This window comes from Protopterus annectens, chromosome 5.part0, assembly GCF_019279795.1.
Source record: "Protopterus annectens isolate FY-2018-M chromosome 5.part0, PAN1.0, whole genome shotgun sequence".
NCBI lineage: Eukaryota > Metazoa > Chordata > Ceratodontiformes > Protopteridae > Protopterus > Protopterus annectens.
This window is the reverse complement of record NC_056735.1, coordinates 1,385,875,018-1,385,895,930: the sequence shown is the minus strand read 5'-3', so window position 1 is coordinate 1,385,895,930 and position 20,913 is coordinate 1,385,875,018. Positions and strand designations below refer to the sequence as shown.

General features: G+C 41.6%; 1 protein-coding gene across 1 annotated transcript in view; it reads right to left on the bottom strand.

The window, feature by feature from the left end:
* The window catches only part of CCDC81 (coiled-coil domain containing 81), a 1,631,012-nt gene that overhangs the window by 133,052 nt on the left and 1,477,047 nt on the right, over positions 1-20,913 (bottom strand). Inside the window, exon 13 of the mRNA XM_044071201.1 lies at positions 5,850-6,076. Within this exon, the coding sequence (XP_043927136.1) occupies positions 5,850-6,076 (227 nt within the window). The remainder of the gene's footprint in view (positions 1-5,849; positions 6,077-20,913) is intronic.

The following is a 20,913-nucleotide window of genomic DNA, read 5'->3' as shown; positions in this document are numbered from 1 at the left end:
GGACCCCTCCGCATCATCAAGATCAGTGTCCGATGTAAGAGACTCATCGGGGGAGTCCACGTGCTTCCTCTTGCACGATCTCTTCCTTGGGGGCTCCTCCGAAGACAACTCCGAAAGACCCTCAGGAGGAGGGGAACCCCCAGTGGGGGTAACCTCAGGCCCTGGGGCTCCGCTGCCTAGAGACAGGGGAACTGCCAAAGACCCAGTCTCCATGCCCAGGGAAGGTGCCGGTAAAGCCGTGAGATGGTCAAGAAGACTTGGCTAATGCACTCCTCATAGCTCTGAAGGCTGGACCCCCAGAATCCTGGGAGGGTCCAGTCTCCGGAGCCATGATAGCAGACGGAAGTCCCGCGGCCGAAGCACCGAGAGGGAGGCTTGGAACCGACAACATTGGTCCCGAAACGTCACCCCCGGGTCCGGCCGAAGAAGTCCGTGTGCTAAACTCGGACCCGAAGGCCGGGGTTGGAGTAAGGGTCGGAGCCGACCCTAGGATCTCCACTGGCTCCATCAGCACCTGCTCCGACGGAGCCGAAGCGGTCGGAGGAGGAATGGCAATGGAGTGGGCTATCGGCTCCGAAGCCAATTGGGTCGGAGCCGAAACAAATTTCTGAAAGACTGGGGACTGGAAAAGTCTTTGCAGCACCCTGTCTATGTCTGAATCTGACATCCTTGATGACCTGGAAGAGACCGAATGGGTCCGAGTAGGCCTCTCCAACGGCTCCAAGGGACTAGGGGACCGGCTCCGAATCGACTCGACAATTATCGGCGCCGAAGGAATGTCCAAACCAATTTCCATCGGTGCCAAAGAGGGCTTCGGCGCCGAGGAGGAAGTGTCTGAGCGGACAACCTTCATCGGCTCCGAGATCAGTGGAGCCGATGAAGATGACCCGCCTCTCGATGCCCCAGACGTCGGCTCCGAACCCAGAGGAGTCGAGGCTGGAGGCATCGAGGCAGACCATTCCGCCCTCGGCTCCGAAGTCCGTGGAGCCGAAGGAGAAGCCTGCCTATGTTTTTTGGCGGTCGGTTCTGACGGACTGGTCGGAGCCGACGCCCTTTTCTTTTTAGCAGGAGAAGGAGAGGAAGCTAATGCCTCTTCAAAAGAGGGTTTAATTAGGCCTTTTAAAATAAGTTTATTTTTCCTCTCTTGGAGGACCCTCGAGGAAAACGCGTGGCACACGCTACAGGACTCCTGCAAATGTTTAGCGCCCAAACAGTACACACAGAGAGAGTGGTCATCTGTGATCGACATCTTGAAACTGCACTTAGTGCACTTTTTAAATCCTGAAGGCCTAGGAGCCTGTGACATAATGGCAACCAATTTAGTGTAACTAGCCAAAACCAAAGACACTAACAATGACAGAAAAATTTCTTCTCTCTTTTTTTTTTTTTTTTTTTTTTTAAAGAAAGGCAGTCACAAATGGACAAGAATAACCAAAGGGTCCAAAAAAAAAACCCTTAAATAAAAAGGGACTAAACAACAACGGACTGACAGGGGAAGGCCCTTAAACTCAAAGGGGACCTCTGGTCAGAAAAAACGCATTCACTACACAACAACTCTACAGAAATGCTCACTCAAACACAAAAAACACAAGATAGCTGTTAAAACAGCTTTTTGTTGAAGATTCAGAAAATTCCTGACAGGAAAGTAAGTGAAAAAGCACTACTTAGCTCAGCCAGCTCGAGACCACGTCTTTGCTTGTTAGCGGCAAACGAGATCTGGGGGACTGGTAGCGGTGCATCCTGGGATATAGTAAGCTCAGCCAATAAGAGACTTCGCTCTTTGGCATAAGCGTGCAGAGTCGGAGCCGAGGATCGGCTCCGAACCCATCAGTCAGAATGTAGGCGAGATAGGATCACATAACATCTAGAAGTTTATTGAATTTTGCATTATTGAGAGTAGACTCTTTAAAGTTTCATGAACATTTAACACATTCTTACTATGGAGACAAGTTAAATTTCATGTCAATTTATACTTAAAAAGTACAGTTGTGTACATAAACTTACCATAACAGTAGCTGTTTGAATGATCACTTATGCATTAGCCTAAGCAATATGGGTTTTATCCTGCATGGGATATAACAAGATATAATAGAAAGTCAGCCAGCTTCCAAAGCTTTAGAGCACCTTCCACGTGCCCAAACCATTACTCAGCAAGAGCAGAGCTGACTAAAAAGACATATTCGGGCACCAAGCCCTTCAGAGCTTTCATGCCAACTGAGAAAGAGATGCTGAGCCCTGGGAGGACATCGGGAGGAACAACAAAAAATAAATGCCCATACCTATCATTAAAAAAAACCCACACCAAAACAGAAAGGGGGGACAGGAGCAGCTACTGCAGCAGTGATCATTTGAACATCTACTGTTATGGTAAGTTTACTTACACAACAGTACTATGTTCTTCATAATGAGCACTGCTGCAGTACCCTAAGCTATAAGAGTAGATTACCATAGCTTAGAACTACTGGGAGTTGGAAGGAGAAGGATTCAGGAGCCCCTAAAGGATGGGTCTAGCAAACCCTGACCCAGATCTGGTTTAGGAAAAAAAAGGTCCAGAACTGATCTCCAGGCATTTTATTTTTCTTTAGCACCAGAAACTTTTTTGAATAAAAGTCTCTTCCCAACTAGGTAGGAGGATTTGTTCTATTACTCACTGAAAATGCATATGCTGTAGGACAGCTGCGAAGAGAAGGGTTTGGTCGGGTGGATGTGGAATAATTCAGAGGAAAAGAGGGATTTCTCTCCACTGTCATCTGTAGCACTGCTGAATCACTCTCAGAACCCAGTTGTCTTAAACAATCTGGTATCAAAGACAGAAACAGACATTCAGACTTTCTGGAAGTGATAATGGACTGACAGGGTAGGAAGCATGGACAAGGTCCCTTACATTGTTATTCTGACTTATTTGACTGTTCTTTTAGGGAGTCCCTGCTTTCTTTTTGGAGCCTCCCTGTCATTGTTTTTTAAATATCTTCTTACCAGCATTTTGCCTGGACTGTTGTAGGCCTGAAAGATCAAAGGGATTGCCTTTATCAGCTTACCATTCTCATTACATTGCAGCAGGTGGACCAAAAACTAAATCTGTATCCAAAAGTGAATTTAAAATCTCATTTTTTACATCCTGTGGGAGGTTTTGAGAATGCATCCAAGCAAATCTCTTCAATATAGTACCAGTGTCAACAGCCCTGGTTGTAATTTCTACAGAGTCATAAACACAAGAACCCAAACCACACAATTTTTTCCTCACAGGAAGGAATTGCAGAAAAAAGCATGCATCATACTTTCAAAATTAAAATAAACTTTAACACACAAACCTGTCAATGTATAATTCTAAAATTTAAAGGTGCAGAAGCATACTCTTTTTCTCAAACTTATCAGTTGTTTTACCATCCTTGTCAGAAGGGGAAGAATTAAAGTTAATAAAATGCTTGGCAGCAGCTGGCTTGACTAAAGCTATAGTTGCTGGGTCAGGTTTGAGATGAGTGTACAAAAATTTGAAAGACTGATGAACTTTGTAATTCTGTCTAGTTTTTTATGTGCAGCAGGTTGGCTATCATGGAAACCACAAGCTGTGACAAATGTATTCTCCATTGCTGGCAGCAGTGGGGGCATGGCAGAAGGTTCTGGGAATTCTAGTTTAACATTTCATCATATTTTCTGAGAGACTGATAAACTTCAGAGTTCTCCCACTCAAAACACTTGCATATTCTGGAAATAATCTCAGAGAAACAATCCTTGACAGGGAGATTCAGATATCAATCTTCTCCTCTAAGTCTGAATCAGAATTCTGAGGAGGAAAAAACTTTATCTGTACAATTGCATTCCTCTCCAGATTCAATTTTTTGAATCTCTTGAGGAAAAGAGGAATTCCTTTTTCTCTTACCAGAAATTGCCTGATATGAAGAGTCAATAGCCTTATAAGATCCTGAGCCAGACTTAATAAACTATTATCTCCAGAGAAACTACAGCAGGAGAAGATATATGCTCAGTTTTTTGTCTCTTATTGACAGGAAAACTAGGGCAAACAGGATTTCTAATGGCTGCAAAAGCTTCTCGGGGACAGGAACAACATTTTGTTTAAGCAGTGTCAACTTCCATGTTCTTTCACCCAACACCAACAAAAGTGGCTCTCCCATGCCCACTAAGGGAACCCAAACAGCTGCACATGGTGTGGCTAACTTCCCATCCATTCTGGTTGTAAGGGTAACACCAGAAGGATCCAGGGGAAAAAGATGAGTGGTCTGAGGAACCAGCTTTGGCCACAGTAGAGTCACCCACCTGTGGCTGGGGCAAATTGCTAGCCTGCTGTGGTAACAAAGGCTGTTTAGTTAACTTTTTTCTTTTTATAGCTGATGGGAATGGCAGTATAAACACAAAACTACAAAATATATCAAAAATACAAAACAAAGTCAGGCATAAAACATGTTTATTCTCCTGGTACTTCGGCCTTTTGCCATTAACATACTGCCGAGGGAGTGACAGTATGTTACATTGTGAAGCCAAATTAGTGTCTCTTTGGCAGGGAAGCTAAGGAGCACAAGCAAGTAAAAATTCAAAAGTAGCATTAAGTCACTTTTCCCAATAAAAACATAACAAAAAGTACTTTAATACACCTTACCAGCCACAATAAATTATTTAAACACAGTTTCTCTGCAGGAAAAATGTTTTTGACTGTTTAAAACAACTTTTAAACTGGCAAACACAAAAGTGCTCTCCCATTTAAAAGGATAACAAAGTCATCTGACAGGTCAATAAAAACACATACTTCTAGATTAGAAAGTACTTTCTCAAACAGGAAAGTAAATTTAAACATTGAAAATAATACATGGAATGTTTCACCCCAAAGAGAACTTATCTGCCTAGCAATAAAACAACACAAGCTGACTGTTGATCCTTGAAAGCCTGCACAGGAATGCTATCTTTGGTAACAGGAAAGCTATGAAGGGCTTGGCACCCAAACCTGACCTTTAATTATCTCAGCTCGAGCTGACTAATGGTTTGGATGAGTGGATAGTGCCCTGAAGCTTTGGAAGCTGGCCAGCTGTTATATCCTATGCAGAATGTAACTCATATAGATTAGACTACTACAGTTGATCAATACGAAGAACATTAGTTATTTTTACTTTCGACTAGAAGAAATGGGGAGGAGATTATATTGTTGCATACAATCATGCCAGGGAGATGTAAAAGGGTCACTACAAACAGGAATGACAGAGAGGGGAGGGAAAAGGCATAGACAGCAGACTAAAGGGTCTAAATAAAGTCTGTCTCTCCAAAAGTATGTCTCCATAGAGAGAGAGTTATGAACACATGGAATGAACTACTGGAATGGGTGGTGGAGAGAAAATCCACTAAAATGGTCAAAACAACGAGACAGGACAAAAAAGGAAAAGTGAGACAGCAAAGATGGATGGGAGGTAGAAGGCCTATAGTCTCCATTTGATATTGAGTTAATGTAATGCAACAGAAATACATTTGAAACACTGTGAAGACAAAGGCTAATGTGGTACTGCTAATGTTTTGACTGTATGAGTATAGAGTGCACTGCTATCATGCAGCACAGTAATTAGCAATATAATACAAGGCACAGAATAATGCAGTGAGCATAGACTTAACAGTCACTTGAAATGGATCTCTTCAGCTTGCTGCTTCATTTGTAAAGCCCACTGTTCAGTTACTGTAGTGCATCCTGGCTACAAATAGTTTTGTGTGTTATGCTATAAGTAGACAATCAAAGTTATGTCAATCAGTGAAAGCACTGATATCAGCTTCAGATTTAGATATTTCTGTTCACATAGGTAGTTATCAGTGTATTGAGTTAACAAAATACAGATGACATACTGAGCACTTACTCATTTTTGCACTGATCTAGCATTTCCTGTTCTTTCTTCTGTTCTGTCAGTTGATGGAGAATGGCATTTTTTCTCCTGTCTGCTGCTGCCTGTAGTTGGTGCTTGAATGCTTCAACGGCACGTTTCCTATTCTCAGCCAGTTTCTCATTGCTCATGTCATATTTACCAAAAATAGGTCCAACAGAGTCAGGCTCAAATGGGGGTAAGTATGGTGGTTTTGCTCGCATCTGTGGATAGTTCACATAAACGTAAGTGAAAACTATTACAACTTGAAAGTTACAGGCTTTACTCTTGATTTTATGCATAAGTTTAATAACTCCAACTTCAGTGTTTTGTAATCAACAATCAAATAATTAGAATGGATGGAAAACTGATTCTTCATAGCAACATATTTTCCATAATTAGAAGAAAACTACACACATGCATCATCTTTGTAAAGTACAAAGTAGATTGTTTTTTCTACAGTGCCTCTACCAGCAACCTGAGATGGCCTGATACTTTTCAGCATTTAAACAATAATTATTTAAACTAAAGAAATTTTGAAGTTTTAGATCAAACAAGAAAAAAATATACAACTACATATGTGAAATCAAAAGTATTCACCATAAAAAATGATAATCTTAAAATCATGATATCCTAATCCTAAATAAATACTCCAAGGAGCAGTATCTTGAAATTTTAGATATGGGAAAGGGAAATCAGTGATAAGATTGTGGCATTGTTCTACATTAATAGAAGAAAACAGGATTTTTAAGAAAGTGTTGCGTAGTCCTAATCACTAAATTAATGCAGAATACTCAGACCTGTAATGACTCAAAGTAATATTTTGAACAGTGAAGGGTTTGGGATCCAGATGGACATTAGGTACCAAGGAACATAAATTTCACCAGAAACATCAAGTAGGCAGGACTTCCAAAATGGATGCACACTGATCAACAGCTTCGTTTCAGCTCTCCCAGTGTGAAAAAAAGAAACTGAGAGATAAGTGCCAGTAACTCTACTAGTTTTAGTAAATTCAGTTACTGGCCAGTAATGACACTGCCTGGATGCCAGCAAAGAAGAAACATAGAGAGCCTGAAAGAAAATCATCTGGAAAAGGTGAAGAGAAAACACTGACTGGGAAAAATCCTGCAGCTGTTCAGCAAAAAGCAGTTCAAGCTCCATCTTTGGTGCAAGACATGGCTTCCAGTAACCTAGAGGAAAATAAATCAAATGTGCTCAGAGATTATTAAAATAAACAAAGCATTAAAAGAATACATCAACTTAAATAACAAAAGGCTATTAAATATGAAATAAGCTTTAAACAGCTATTCAGATGAACTGATAAAACTGCAAAACACAGAGGTTAAAATGAAGAATAGGCTGTCTGAAACTGTTCAAGAATAGCTGTTTTCAAAACAGAAGAGTTAGAGGGGAGAGCACACAGGGAAAACCTGAGATTTTCTGCTGTATCAGAAAAACTGGAGGGGAAAGACTCTATTAGTTTTGTGAACTCATGTATATGCAACTGGACTGTTAAGCCACACCAAGAATGGTTAACTGAAAGGGCACAATGTGTGTATGCTCCAAATATTGCCATGAGAAAGCAGCCAAAACCTGTATTTGTAAAGTATCAGCACAAAGAGTAGATCCTGACAAAACTATGGTAGAAGGACAAAGTATTAAAAACTGGAGACAGTAGAGTGCTTGTGGGAAATGATTATTCACTGTATACCAGGCAGAAGAGAAGCAAATGTATCCCAGTAATCAGGAAATGTTGACAGGCAGGTCTAACATTCAAGCTGCTGTATCCAGCTGTTTTCAGAATATTTTTTTCCTGAAGGATCAAATTCATTTTTTTGATGCAGAACAGCCTAAGGAGGAAATACAAAGGTTTGTCCAACAAAAAGTGATCCATCAAACAGAAGGGGATTCTGCTTCTTATTCTTCTGATAATAAAACTCAGAGAGAGACTTTGTCAGTGAAACCTTTTCCAATGTTCCAATGTTCCAAGAGAAAAATGCATTTGAGACAGAAAAAAAACACAGGAGTTAATTAGAAGAATTGGGAGCACCTTGGACTTGAACCAGAGTCTGGCATTAGGAGCTAGAGATAAATAGGCAGAAGAACAGCAACACTGAAATTAGTGAATAAATGTGAGATTATAAAGCATCAATCACTTTACTGAAATATTGCTTTACAAGAAAAGTGGAAAGATTGGACTTGTGTTGACTTTTTTAAACTTGTGAGGGATTGAAAAGTATATACCCCAACTTCATGTCATTAATGGTTATGAAGGAAAGGAAAAAAGTAACTGTAAGTAAAACAGTTTTTGTTCTTAACAGTATTTGTATAAACATTTCATGATATAAATTGCATGCTATACAGCATTGCATTTTCAGTTATTGCTGTATGTGACAAAGATTCTAAAGTAAACAAGTATCTTTTTTCTTCTTTTTTAGTTTTAAGAAATGTAGGCATTACAATACAAAAAGAGAAGAAAGGCTGGACAAGAGCATCCATCCATCCACAACCCCTTTTTTTCCCATGTTTGCACATGGGGTCAGGGTGTCACCTCAAAAGTGGCAATCATCTACAGCCAGGGTTTACACCACCAAGTGGCTAGCCCTGCCACTTTTAAGTTCATATGCTGTAATCTTGGGCTGTTTAGGTGGGGGGAGGTGGGAGAAACATGCATAGATTACAATATATGTAGACTTGATGTTTTCTCTTACTTTTCCATAGGAAAATGTTTGGATTAAGGCCTTTGGCTTAATCTAATAATTTGTGTAAGCAAGCAAATAAGAGAACACTGAATATAATGAAAAGTTTCCCTTTGGCAAATAAATGTTCAGTGTGAGTTGAGAAGTCTGCAGGGCAGCTGTACATGTTGTTCTTATGTTTCCAGGCAGACAGGATGACTACACTAGTACATAATAAAAGCCAGATAACTTTTTTAAGGCTAGGAGTTCATTTTTTTATAAAGGCATAATGGTTGTTTTTCACATCTGGGAGGTGAATAAAGATAAGACAAGAACAGACAGCAATTTGTATAGGTAGGAACATGGGCTATAACACGTCTTAGCAATGATAACCTTAATTTTAGGTTAGGTAATGCCTATGTGTGCAGCTGTTGATGTGGGACAATTGCTTTTATCAGGTTGGTTAAACTTCATTATTTGAAGATATATATAGTTTAGTGTGTTTGTTTTAAGATAAAAGGTTATGGTGGTGTTCTACAGGCTGTGTTTGATTTTTTTTTTTTTTTTTTTGTTTTGTTTTTTGTTTTTTGTTTGAGGATTTAAAGTCTTGGAAAATGTGACATAAGTTCAAAAGGAGATGACAAGAAACAACTGAATAAAAGATCAACCTGCCAAACATCTCTAGGTGCATGTAACACAATATCTAGAAATAGATATTTGAAAAAGCTGTCAAATGTAATAGGTGAGAATAATAACTTCTTATCATAATGGCTACAATATCCATATTATTTTGGAAAATTAATGGCCTCATATGCATAGGCAAAAAGAAAAGAGTATTGAATTATATAAAGAAATGAAGAATGCAAATAGCAATGCTACAGGAGGCGCATTTGGAAATAATTGAAAGTGTGAATTTGATAAAAAAAGGATTTCAGGATGGATATTCAGCAGAGTATCAGGGGAAAGAAAGAGGGGAGTACTTATACTAATTGCTAGAGGACCTTCAATAGTGGTAGAAGAAGCAAAAAAGATAATAATGGTAGATTTCTAGTAGTAAGGGGCTACTACCAAATGTGGAGGATTATGTTAACATTTATTTATATTCCACTTAAAACTGCTATCATGGAACTTAAGAATTTTTTAGGAAAAATAATCAGCTTTCAGCAGGGAATATTACTTATATGTGGGACTAAAATTTGATTTGCAACAATGTATCTGGGGAACCTATAAGGGAAAATATAACAAAAGAGGGTATATTTCTGAAGTAATTTATGAAAATATTTGGTATGAAAGATGTGAATGCAGTAGTAGGAACTCAAAGAAAATTTACAAATTATATTTCACAGGAAAATGAACATTTAACTGAAAGCTTTGACACATATTCAATGACTATTTCAGATTATGCACCAATAACAACTAAGATAAAAATGCTGGGCAATGAAGTAAAAATGAGACACTGGCACCTTTCTACCTACCTGTTAAAAAAGAGGAATTTAAAGAACGGGTAGTGGAAATTATTCTGGAGTTATTAGGGAAGATAGAAATTTCATCAGAAGTTATAGCTAGTGAGTGGGATGAAATAAACATGGAGTTTAAAAACAGGGTAGAAATAAAAGAGAAAGGTATGGTTAAGAAGTAACAGAAATTATTTAGAGGGGCTGACAAAGGTTAAAGTATTGCAGAATAAGGGGAATCTCACAGAACAAGAAGACGTGTAACTGCAAAGTCCAAAAGAGAAAATAATGGAGTATCTGGATAATATGCATGAGTTTAGAAAGACTGCTGATAAGCATTTTTTTATATTAACCTCAGATCACAAAAACTTTTAGTACAATGATTTAGGCAACAGAAAGTAGAAAAGGTTGTCCCCAAACTTAGTGAGCCTGTTTCAAGAAAAATAACCACAGATCATGTAGGAGTATTATAAATGTTTTGGAAATTTTATGAAAAAAGTGTAGAAATCAAGAAACAGCAAAAATGTAAATAATTAAGGAAGACTCAAGTATGCCAAAGTTAGAGGTAGACAAGGGTCAACAATTAATTAAGATAGGAGGAGATGAGATAAAAGGGGTATCATACAATGTACCTGCTGGAAAGTCTCAAGGAAAATATGATATTCCTGTTGAAGTTTGGAAGCTAGGAGGGAATAAAGTGATAAAGATCTGGAAGGTTTTGTTTAAAAGTGTTTTAAAAGGAGTGGAAGCACCAACATTCTGCAAGAAAACTGTGGTGATTATAATACCTAAAGACTGTAAAGACCCATCAGACCCAGCTTCATATACGCTCATTTCAATTTTAAGCCATGATTATAAAGTGTTTATGTCTATAATAGCTAAACGAAAAGCAAAGTTGTTGGAAAAATGGATAGGTATAGATCAGTGTGGTTTTATGGAGGGGAGGCAAACATTTGACAACATTAATAGAACAATGGTGACCAAGAGGAAAACGGAGTATAAGAAAATACTGATTTTGTGGTGGGTCTTGATGCAGGGAATGCACTCAACAGAGTAAGCTGGGATTTTATGAGTAGGAAGATGGAAGCATTTTCATTCCCTGATACAATAATAAAGTTAATTAGGAAGAAATATAAGGGATTGGAGGCAAAATGTAAAGTGGGAGGATTCCTCTCTGACAAGTTGTGTGTGAACAAAGGAACTAGGCGGGTATCATCTTTCCTTTTTTTTTATTTGCTTTATATTTAGAATTATTGGCAAAGAAAATAAGGGGCCCAGAAATTCAAGGATATAATTGGTATGGTAATCAAGAAAAGTTGGCTTTATTTCCAGTCAATAATATTTTGTATCTGATAAACCAGAAAAGGACATCTCAGTGTTGTGGAACATCTCAAGACAGTATCATGTCCTTTCAGGATATACAATTAATGAAGATAAAGCAAAGACTATAGTTGTAAACTATATACCTACTATTTATGGGTCACAATAAAATGAAGTATATAGGAATATGGATTAAAAATGATTTGGATATGGCAGCTAATGATATGTGGGAAGAGACTAAATACAAGATAATACAAAAAATGAAAAACTGGAAACTCTTGTTTATGGATATGCATAGCAAGATATAAGCAGTGAAAATGTTTTAACTCTCTTCAGTTTTATATACAGGTCATGAATATTTTTATCAACCAGTGGAAAAGTAGTAGACAATAACTAATAAAGAGTTGAAGCAATTTATCTGAGAGGGGAAGAGGACAAGGGTGCTGATCCAACAGAACAAACTGGTTTAGGATTACCTGATTTAAATGGATATTTTAGAGGTATGCAATTAAGGCTCATATACATAACATAAGCAATAAGCTAAAATTCAAAGTGGAAAGGGATGATGGTGAAATGGGGGTGGGATTCAGGAAATAAGGACAGAGTGGAATTTTGTATGCAGATACTTAAGGAGAATAACAACAGGCATACAGAATATTATATTCATAAAGTAGCAGGAAGTATGCTAAGAACTAAGTCAACATGAGAATGACAACAGGGTTAACTGTAATTAGGGGTACATAAAATAGGCAAGAGAGGGCTGGAATTTATTGGAAAAAAACTGGCAAAGGAACCAAGGTACTGGAAGAAAATAGAGAAGGAAAGGTAACAGAATAGCAAAGGTCAAGAAGACATTTGAACTGCAGTCTAGAGACTGCCTTCGCTCTTAAAGATCGATATCAGAGTATGTGCAAAGAGAATGGATAGGGGAATTTTAAGTGAAAGACCTGCTCTGGTGGGGTTTTTAGATGAATCTAGAACAAATGTTGCTGTTAAAAAGGGATAATTAATACGGCAAATAAAATTTTGCAGAATAAATATAGGAATCAATCAGAGGAGGTTAGAAAATATTGGGAAGAGAAACTGTATAAGCAATTCACAAGGAAAGAATGGGAGGATATAAGTTTGGCTCCCAAATATACAACAAGGTCTAGAAGATTTAGGATTTTTGCTTGGAAGCATTTGCATAGGTGTTTTTATATTCCAAGCAGATTCCAAAGGTAGATAGCAAAAATTGGAGGTGTGATGAGGAAGAAAGGGGTAACTGGGAATATATATTTTGGGAGTGTAATGTGTTGGCAGACTTTGAAAATTCTGTACAGAGTCCTCTGTCAGAAATATTGGGTGAGTAAATGACTGTAACTAAGGACATTATTTTTTTGAGCTGGGATACAAAAATTTGAATTGTCTAGACCTAGTAAGGCCTTGCTAAATTAATACTAGTGGCTGTCAAATAAAATATTAAAAAATGTAAATAAAAGTCTAAACCAACTATATCTGAAGTATTGAATATTGTAATAGAGATATAATAACTGGACGTGGCATTGTTACAAAAGGGTAGGAGCAAACCACATAGAAAAAAACTGTGGAAACAATAAACACAGAATAATGTTTTGGAGGAAGAGTGAAATTTAAGACAAGGCAGGATGTGAACAATTTATGTAATGTTGGATTAATAATAGTTATACAAAAAACATATGTGATGTATAATGTTTGTAATTAGGAACATACTAATATGGTTTGTTTTCTTTTATACAAATGTATGTTTGCTTTGTTTGCTTGTGTCTTAAGTGATAATTCAATAAAGATAAGTGATATTTCAATAAAGATGTTAAAAAAGAAACATCAAGTAGGCATCACTAACAAGTGAGTATATGAGTTACAGGTCAGATATTACATTTGCATCTGCTAGCGGCGCATTTCCTCTGGAGGCCATGCATCTATTGTATTGGCCTTTTTCATCTTTTTTAATATTTGCCCATCACAACAACCAAGCATAGGGTTATGATCAGGTGTCTGACCATAACCAGCTTATTATGTGTTCGAGGCATTAATGCCAAGAAGATCACCCTCTCAGCAAAACTCAACAGGGGAATCTAGGCATCCATGGTGAGAACACATAATAAATGGTTATGATTGGTGACTTGGTCATAATTCTTTGAAGCACACAGAGCTAGATTTTCTCCATTATAATTAGTTGCAAAAAAACAGTATATGAAATATTTTACTGGCACTAAAATCTGGTAAGGCACTTGCCACTGTCAAACAGACTGCAGAACACTTCTCAGCTTTTTGCTTAAAAATCCTATACAAATACAAAAATAAGTGGGAAACAACGGATCAAAGTCAAGAATAAAAAGTTATGTACCTACCATAATGTTCCATGTTAGTTGTCTTCTCTCGCCTTCTTTCTTGCTGGATGGGTTCGGAGCCGATCCTCGGCTCCGACTCGGCATTTGCTAAGCTCGAGAGCTAATTTTACCAGCTCGAGGCAACCCTCTATCCCATGATGCAAGGCGTGACTACCCCAGATCTCATTTGGTAGCTATGAAAAAACCCTGCCAGTAACCTTCTTCCCAGAAAGGAAGAAGAGGAACTAAATGTGGAAAGAAAACAAAGCAAATAACCACTAGAGACTAGTGACACTTCCTACTGGGGGTCCATAGAAAGAATGAACTGTACCCAGCGAAGAGTACAACTTCAAGGTCTGTCCAGGCTAGGGGGAAGGAGGGAGGGGCCAAGAAAGAAGCGAGAGAAGACAACTAACATGGAACGTTATGGTAGGTACATAACTTCTTAATGTTAAGTTGTCAAACTCGCCTTCATTCTTGCTGGATGGGACCGCGTCCCTAGCACCTCTATCCTGGGTGGCTCAATGGAACAGACTCTTGAGAACTATGGAACCAAACCTAGCCCTGTCCCTGGAGGCCAAGTCCAATTTGTAATGAGAGACAAAGGTGTGAGGAGTGGCCCAAGTGGCTGCCGCACAAATGGTGTCAATAGGTAGCCTATCCTGAAATGCTGTGGAAGTGGCTAGGTGCCTGGTAGAATGTGCGTTTGGTTTCGAGGGCAGTTGCTTGCCCCTAAGGAGATAAACATGAGAAATGATAGAAGACAGCCATCTGGATAAGGTCACCTTGGAGACCAGAAGACCCTTCCTGTTTTCTGCATAAGAAAGAAACAGTTGATCAGATTTTCTGAATTGTTTAGTTCTGTCCAAGTAATATCTGAGTTGGCGATGGACATCCAAACAATGAAGTTTCTGTTCCGCTCTGTCAGAATAATTAGGGAAAAAAACTGGCAATTCAATAGATTGGTTAATATTCATCTGGGAAGCAACCTTGGGCAAAAAAGATGGATTAGTTCTTAAAGACACTCTATCTTTGTGGAAAACCAAGTATGGGGGACGGACACAGAGAGCGTGAAGTTCAGACACCCTCCTGGCTGAAGTAACAGCAACCAGAAAAATTGTCTTCCAGGAAAGAAATTTTAATGAGCATGTAGCAGCCGGTTCAAAGGGGGGCAGAATCAAGGATGCCAGCATTAAATTCAGGTCCCATTGGGTTTCAGCAGAAAGATCCCTCTAAGAAAGGCTTTGCAAAGGTTGTGAGACATTATGTTTTGATCCGCTAAGCCAACATGAAAATTTGAGATCGCTGCCAGCTGAACCTTAACTGTCGAGGAAGAAGAACCCGACTGAAAAATCTCAGCTAGGAAGTCCAAGACTGACTGCACTGGAGCAGTAAAGGGATCTATGTCCCTAGACTTTGCCCAGAAGGAAAAACGCTGCCATTTACTAGCATAAATCCTTCTGGTAGAGGACTTTAGAGAAGCTACTATGATATCTCGCACGGGATTAGAAATCATAGGAAGCCTGGCTAAGGAAGGAAGTGGAGCAACCAAGCAGTGAGGTTGAGAGAATGAATGGCCTGGTGCAGATGACCCGAATGGTGGGTCAGAAGATCTGGAATTGGATCCAGATGCCAAGGCTGAACCAAGAGATGACGATGTAGGGACGGAAACCAAATTTGTTGAGGCCAGTAAGGGGCAATGAGAATCAATTTGGCTCTCAAGACGGTAGCTTTCTGAATCACTTGAGGTATCAGTGGGAATGGAGGAAAGGCATAAAGAAGTCCCCGGGGCCAATCCTGGGTTAGAGCGTCTCTGGGGGGATGGCCTGGTAGTGGAAAGAGGGAGAAGAAGTCTGGGCATTTGCTGTTTTGGGGTGTAGCAAAAAGGTCGCAGCAAGGGACGCCCCACTTCTGAAAAATCCCGTCCACTACTGATTGTTTGAGAGGCCACTCGTGTGGCATGAGAATAGCTCTGCTCAGTCTGTCCGCTAAGAGGTTGGATTTCCCGGGGATATGCGTTGCTATCAGAAACCGATGAGAGGAGATTGCCCATTGCCAAAGTCTGAGAGCTTCTTGACACAGTGGATAGGACTTGGTCCCGCCCTGTTTGTTGATATACCAGACTACGGACATGTTGTCCGTCTGAACTGCAATAGTCCCTAAAGGAAGAAAGTCGCTGAGGGCTTGCAATGTTAAAAGCACCGCTCTCATCTCTAGGACATTTATGTGCAGATGGTATTCTATGGGTTGCCAAGTCCCATGGACCATCCTGCCCTGATAATGCCCCACCCCACCCGATCAGAGAGGCATCCGAAGTGATTGTGGCAACCGGAACTGGGGGAACAAACAGTCGGCCCTGATGGAGTTGTGGAGAAGACATCCACCAGGTTAGGTGACTCTTGCAGGATTGCGTCACGAAGATCTCGTGGCACATGGGAAGCTGCTGGAATGACCATTGGGTGAACAACATCCACTGCAGAAGACGCATGTGGAAGCGAGCTAAAGGAAGCAGTACGATGGCCGCAGCCATAAGACCTAGCACCTTCAGGACAAATCTGGCCCTGATCTTTCTGCTGAGTAGTATGATCTGAACATACTTTTGGATGTCCAGAATTCTTTGGTTTGTTAGTCTTGCTGACATCCCGACAGTGTCTAATTCTGCGCCTATAAAGGTAATAGATTGGCAAGGAGACAATGAAGATTTTTCGAAGTTTATAGAGATCCCTAACTGGTTGCAGATGTGAAGAGTGTAGTTCCTGGCCTTGAGAAGTTGATGCCTGGTGGTGGCAGAGAGGAGCCAGTCGTCTAGATACGGAAACACCTGGAATCCTTGACATTTCAGGTGAGCCGTGACCACTGCCATGCATTTGGTAAACACTCTGGGGGCTGTAGTGAGACCAAAGGGCAGGGCTCTGAATTGAAAATGACTGGTCCCCAGCCGGAAGCGGAGAAACCTTCTGGAGCGCCTGTGAATTTTTATGTGATAGTACGCATCCTGAAGGTCTATTGAGCACATCCAGTTGTCCTTGCCCAAAAAGGGTAGAATGGACTGAAGTGTGACCATCCGGAACCTTGCCTTCTTGACAAACTTGTTTAGTTTGCTGAGGTCTAAAATTGGTCTCCAATCTCCCGTCTTTTTGGGAACTAAAAAGAATCTTGAGTAGATTCCGAATCCTACCTGGTCTGCTGATACTAGTTGGATGGCTCTTTTTGCTAGGAGCTTTGATACCTCCACCTTTGCCAACTCCCTTAGACCGGGTGAAACATCCGGGAGGGATTGATGAGGAGCAGGATATCTCACGAAAGGGATATTGTAACCCTCGGATATGATCGACTGTACCCATTTGTCTTGAGAAAGGGAACGCCAGGCTGTTGGGTACAGCGACAATCTTCCCCCGACTGCCTCCAAGGGTGGACAGTCGGGCAACACCTCAGGGGTGCTGGAAGGGTTTATCAGAGAGAGGCTCTCTGCTGCCCTGATTCTGCGGAGCCCCTCTGCCCCTAGGGCGGCATCTGTTGTTATTACCCCCTCTGCCTCTGGGGGTAAACTGACCATGTGCATCCGGCGTGACTCCCTGAGATTTACGGAACCACATTTCCCCTCCCTTCTGCCCTTTGGGATAGGGTCTTGAAGGGGTGGAGAAATGGACTCCTACGGCAGAAAGGGTCTTGCCATCTTGCTCACACCTGGTCAATGTGTCCTTCACCTGAGGCCCGAACAAAGCCGAACCATCGAAGGGAGTATTAGTGAAGGACGCCTTAAAGGGGCCCGCGAAATTACAAAGCCGCATCCAGGACTGACGCCTAAGTGCCACTCCTGTGCCTGCGGCTCTACTCGCCCCATCGGCTGCATAAGAAATGAGCCGCATGGAGGAGTTAGTTATAGAATTTAGGATTCCGAGCTGTGAGGCAATCTTTTCTTGAGCCCCAGCAGCTGACAGATCCTGAATGACCTCACCTAGTTCCTTGAGAATGTCTCTCTGAAGCCGGGTAAAGTGACAGAGATAGTTCAGCGAGCACATAGCAAAGGTCGCTGAAGAAAACATCCACTTACCGTACCTATCCATGGTCCTAGAGTCCTTGTTAGGAGGATGGACAGGTACAGAAGGATCAGCAAGTTCCTTCTTGGTGGCAGCCGCCACCACCATGGCATCAACAGGGACACCCTTGGTGAGAAACTGTTTGTCTGCGGGGGCCGTGATGAATTTAGAAGGCCTCCTGGGGACTGGTTCCACAGAATCCAGGGCCAACCACGCCTGTCGAGCCACCACTTGCATGAGCGGGTCGAAAGGCGGAAACACCCAGGAGGTGGAGGGTCGAGATCCAAAAGCCTCCAGGTATACCGACTCATCCTCGGAGGGGTTAATGGAAGGCCAGTTCCCCCTCTGCTTAAGGAGTTCCAGGATGTCTGAAAAGGAGTCATCCTCAGAGGGGGACCATGGGGAACCCTCCGACTCATCTAAGTCTGTATCTGATGTCATAGACTCGGGGGAGTCTGTGTGCTTCCTCTTGCACGTCCTCTTACGCGGGGGTTCTCCGGAAGGATCAGGAGAAACCTCGGAAGAGGAAGTTCTTCCCAATGGGGAAACCTGGGGCGATGGATCTCTGGGTCCGAGAGCAAGAGAATGGCAAGAGACATCAACAGGCACCGAAGAGGGAGGAGCTAATGGAATTGACTGTTGACTCAGCTCCGGGGCTAGAACACTCCTCATCACCTCAAAGGCTCCCCTCCCAGGGAGGCCAGAAGACTCCCGCTCCAAAGAGTCAGGAATCCCTGGTCCCACCGAAAGAGAAGGCTCCGAGGCCGATGTCGGTGCCAAGCTCACCAATGCCGAAGCTCCAAGAGGGAGAGCGGGGTCGGACAAGGGTCCGATGCCACTCGCCCCCTCGGAGCCGACAAGGGAGACCCGACGACCAGATCCCTCCAAGGAAGGTCTCATGGAGGAAATCGGAGTCGAAGACGATGGAGCCGACAGGGGAAGTATCGGCTCCGGTGCACCCACGGTCAACATTCCGAGAAGCTCCGGCTCTGAACTCTGAAGGAGAGTCGGAGGAGGAATTTCAGGGGGATGAGGGATAGTGGTCATCTGCTGAGATGGGCTATGGAGCATCTGGGCCAGTGCTTGTGACTTCAGCAGTCTACTTACCACCCTCTCCAAGTCATGGTCTGACAGCCTGGAAGACCTTGAAGATCGGCTCCGATGGCTCCGCTCCGAAAGTAGAGGAGATCCAGGAGCCGAGCGAATCGACTCCAGGAAAGGGGACCGAGATCTCTTCTTGGAAAGAGCCATCGGAGCCGAAGACCCTTCGGTTCCAGATGGAGCCGACAGCTTATCGGCACCAGTCCTGGTCAAGGAGACGTCGGCTCCAGCCGGAGCCGACATCGACATAGATGCAAGTGTATCGGAGCCAGGCGGCGCCGATACCACCACATCAGAGGTAGAAAGATCGGCTCCAGTCGGAGCCACCGCCGAAGGCTTAGGAACCACAGCCTGGGCTTTAGGTGGCTTAGAGGGCTTTGCCGACCCAGTCTTGGTCGGGGAACCCTCTGGCTTCAACAAGCCACGTAGAATTAATTTGTTTCTATGTTCCTGCAGGACTCTCTGGCTGAAGGAGTGACAGCACAGGAGTCCTGCAGGTGTAAAGGCCCCAGGCAGTACACACAAGAAGTGTGACCGTCTGTCAGAGACATTTTCTGACAGCACGAGTCACACTTCTTGAAGCCTGAGACCTTTACTTCTTTTGACATGGTATGCCAACACAAAAAACACACACACACACCAGTCACACAGTTAACTAATAAAGGGGGGGAAAACTGACTAAGACACACAGACTTCCTGACAGAAAAATAATGGAAGGAAGGCTTAAGGCCTGAAGGGAGGAAAAACTATCCCTAATACAAATTAGACAGGTAATATAGGGCAAGATAGGTAGGTACTAGTTTACTCTAACTATTAAGAAAAGGAAATAAGGAAAATGGAAATTTTCCTGACTGACTTTTAGTACAAAAATACTAAATTTTACCTGAGCTGGTAAAAGGAGACCTCTTCGTGAAGTGGCAAACGAGATCTGGGGTAGTCACGCCTTACATCATGGGATATAGGGTTGCCTTGAGCTGGTAAAATTAGCTCTTGAGCTTAGCAAGTGCCGAGTCGGAGCCGAGGATTGGCTCCGAACCCATCCAGCAAGAATGAAGGCGAGTTTGACAACTTAACATCACTTTTTTAAATACTACTCTTATTAACAACAGAGCAGCAAGTTTTGTATCAATATGCATTTTCTGAACAATAAGAAGCATAAAAATTAAATGTCTGATAAAAGTGAATGACTAATCCTCTATGATTTATCAGAAAATCAAAAATGTTAAAAGGGACAGAGCAAAAAATATGATACAAACTCAGGGACAGCTGAGATGCAGCAACAGAAAAGCATAAACAAACTGCTTTCCTTTCTGACTCTGTTCTTTTTTGGCTGCCACACATAGCTGTTAGTCCCTAGTGCAGTTTCTAATCATAACAGCACTTGGAGGGTTACTTAACAATGTTTAAGCACACTCCAAACCCTATTACAATTGGGTCTTTCCTTAGGGAAGCTAACTAGTTTATCTTTTTCCTGATATCAAAGAGTAACCTCAGCACTCCACGCACTACACAGAGGGTTAAGATCAGGTCTCTAATTGTAACCACGTTATTATGTGTTGGAGACATGGAAGATGAGAAATTCACCTCAAGAGGTGAATCTTGGCATCCGTATCGAGAACACATTATAATAGGTTAAGATTAGTAAAACCAGATCATAGCACTTTGTAATGCTTGGAGTTTAATCTAGTCCTACTACTTGTTACAGAAAAAAAGCCAAACTGTTTTACTGGTTTTGAAAGCCAGTAAATCACTTAGTGAGGGCTGCCACATGGACAGCAAGTAAGGAAAAGGTCTGAGACAGTTTTTAAATATCACCTTAATTTACATGAATTACTTACAGACTAACAGCTGTAAACTTCTGTGGACATAGGAGTAAAGATATTCGAGGACCAAAGAAATGTTTCTTTCCTTCTCCTACACCAAACCATCATAGCACTTTGGGGGTTGTGTAACAATTGATGTCCTTACATTCACTGTTGCAGTAATCTTAACATATGTGGATTCCCTGCCATGGAAGAGTGATATCTAGACAGTTCACCAAAGACTCCTGTTGCTTTAAAGGTATGCTGAACATCACACAAATGCTCCTTGCATAGTATAGGGAATAAAGGTCACGT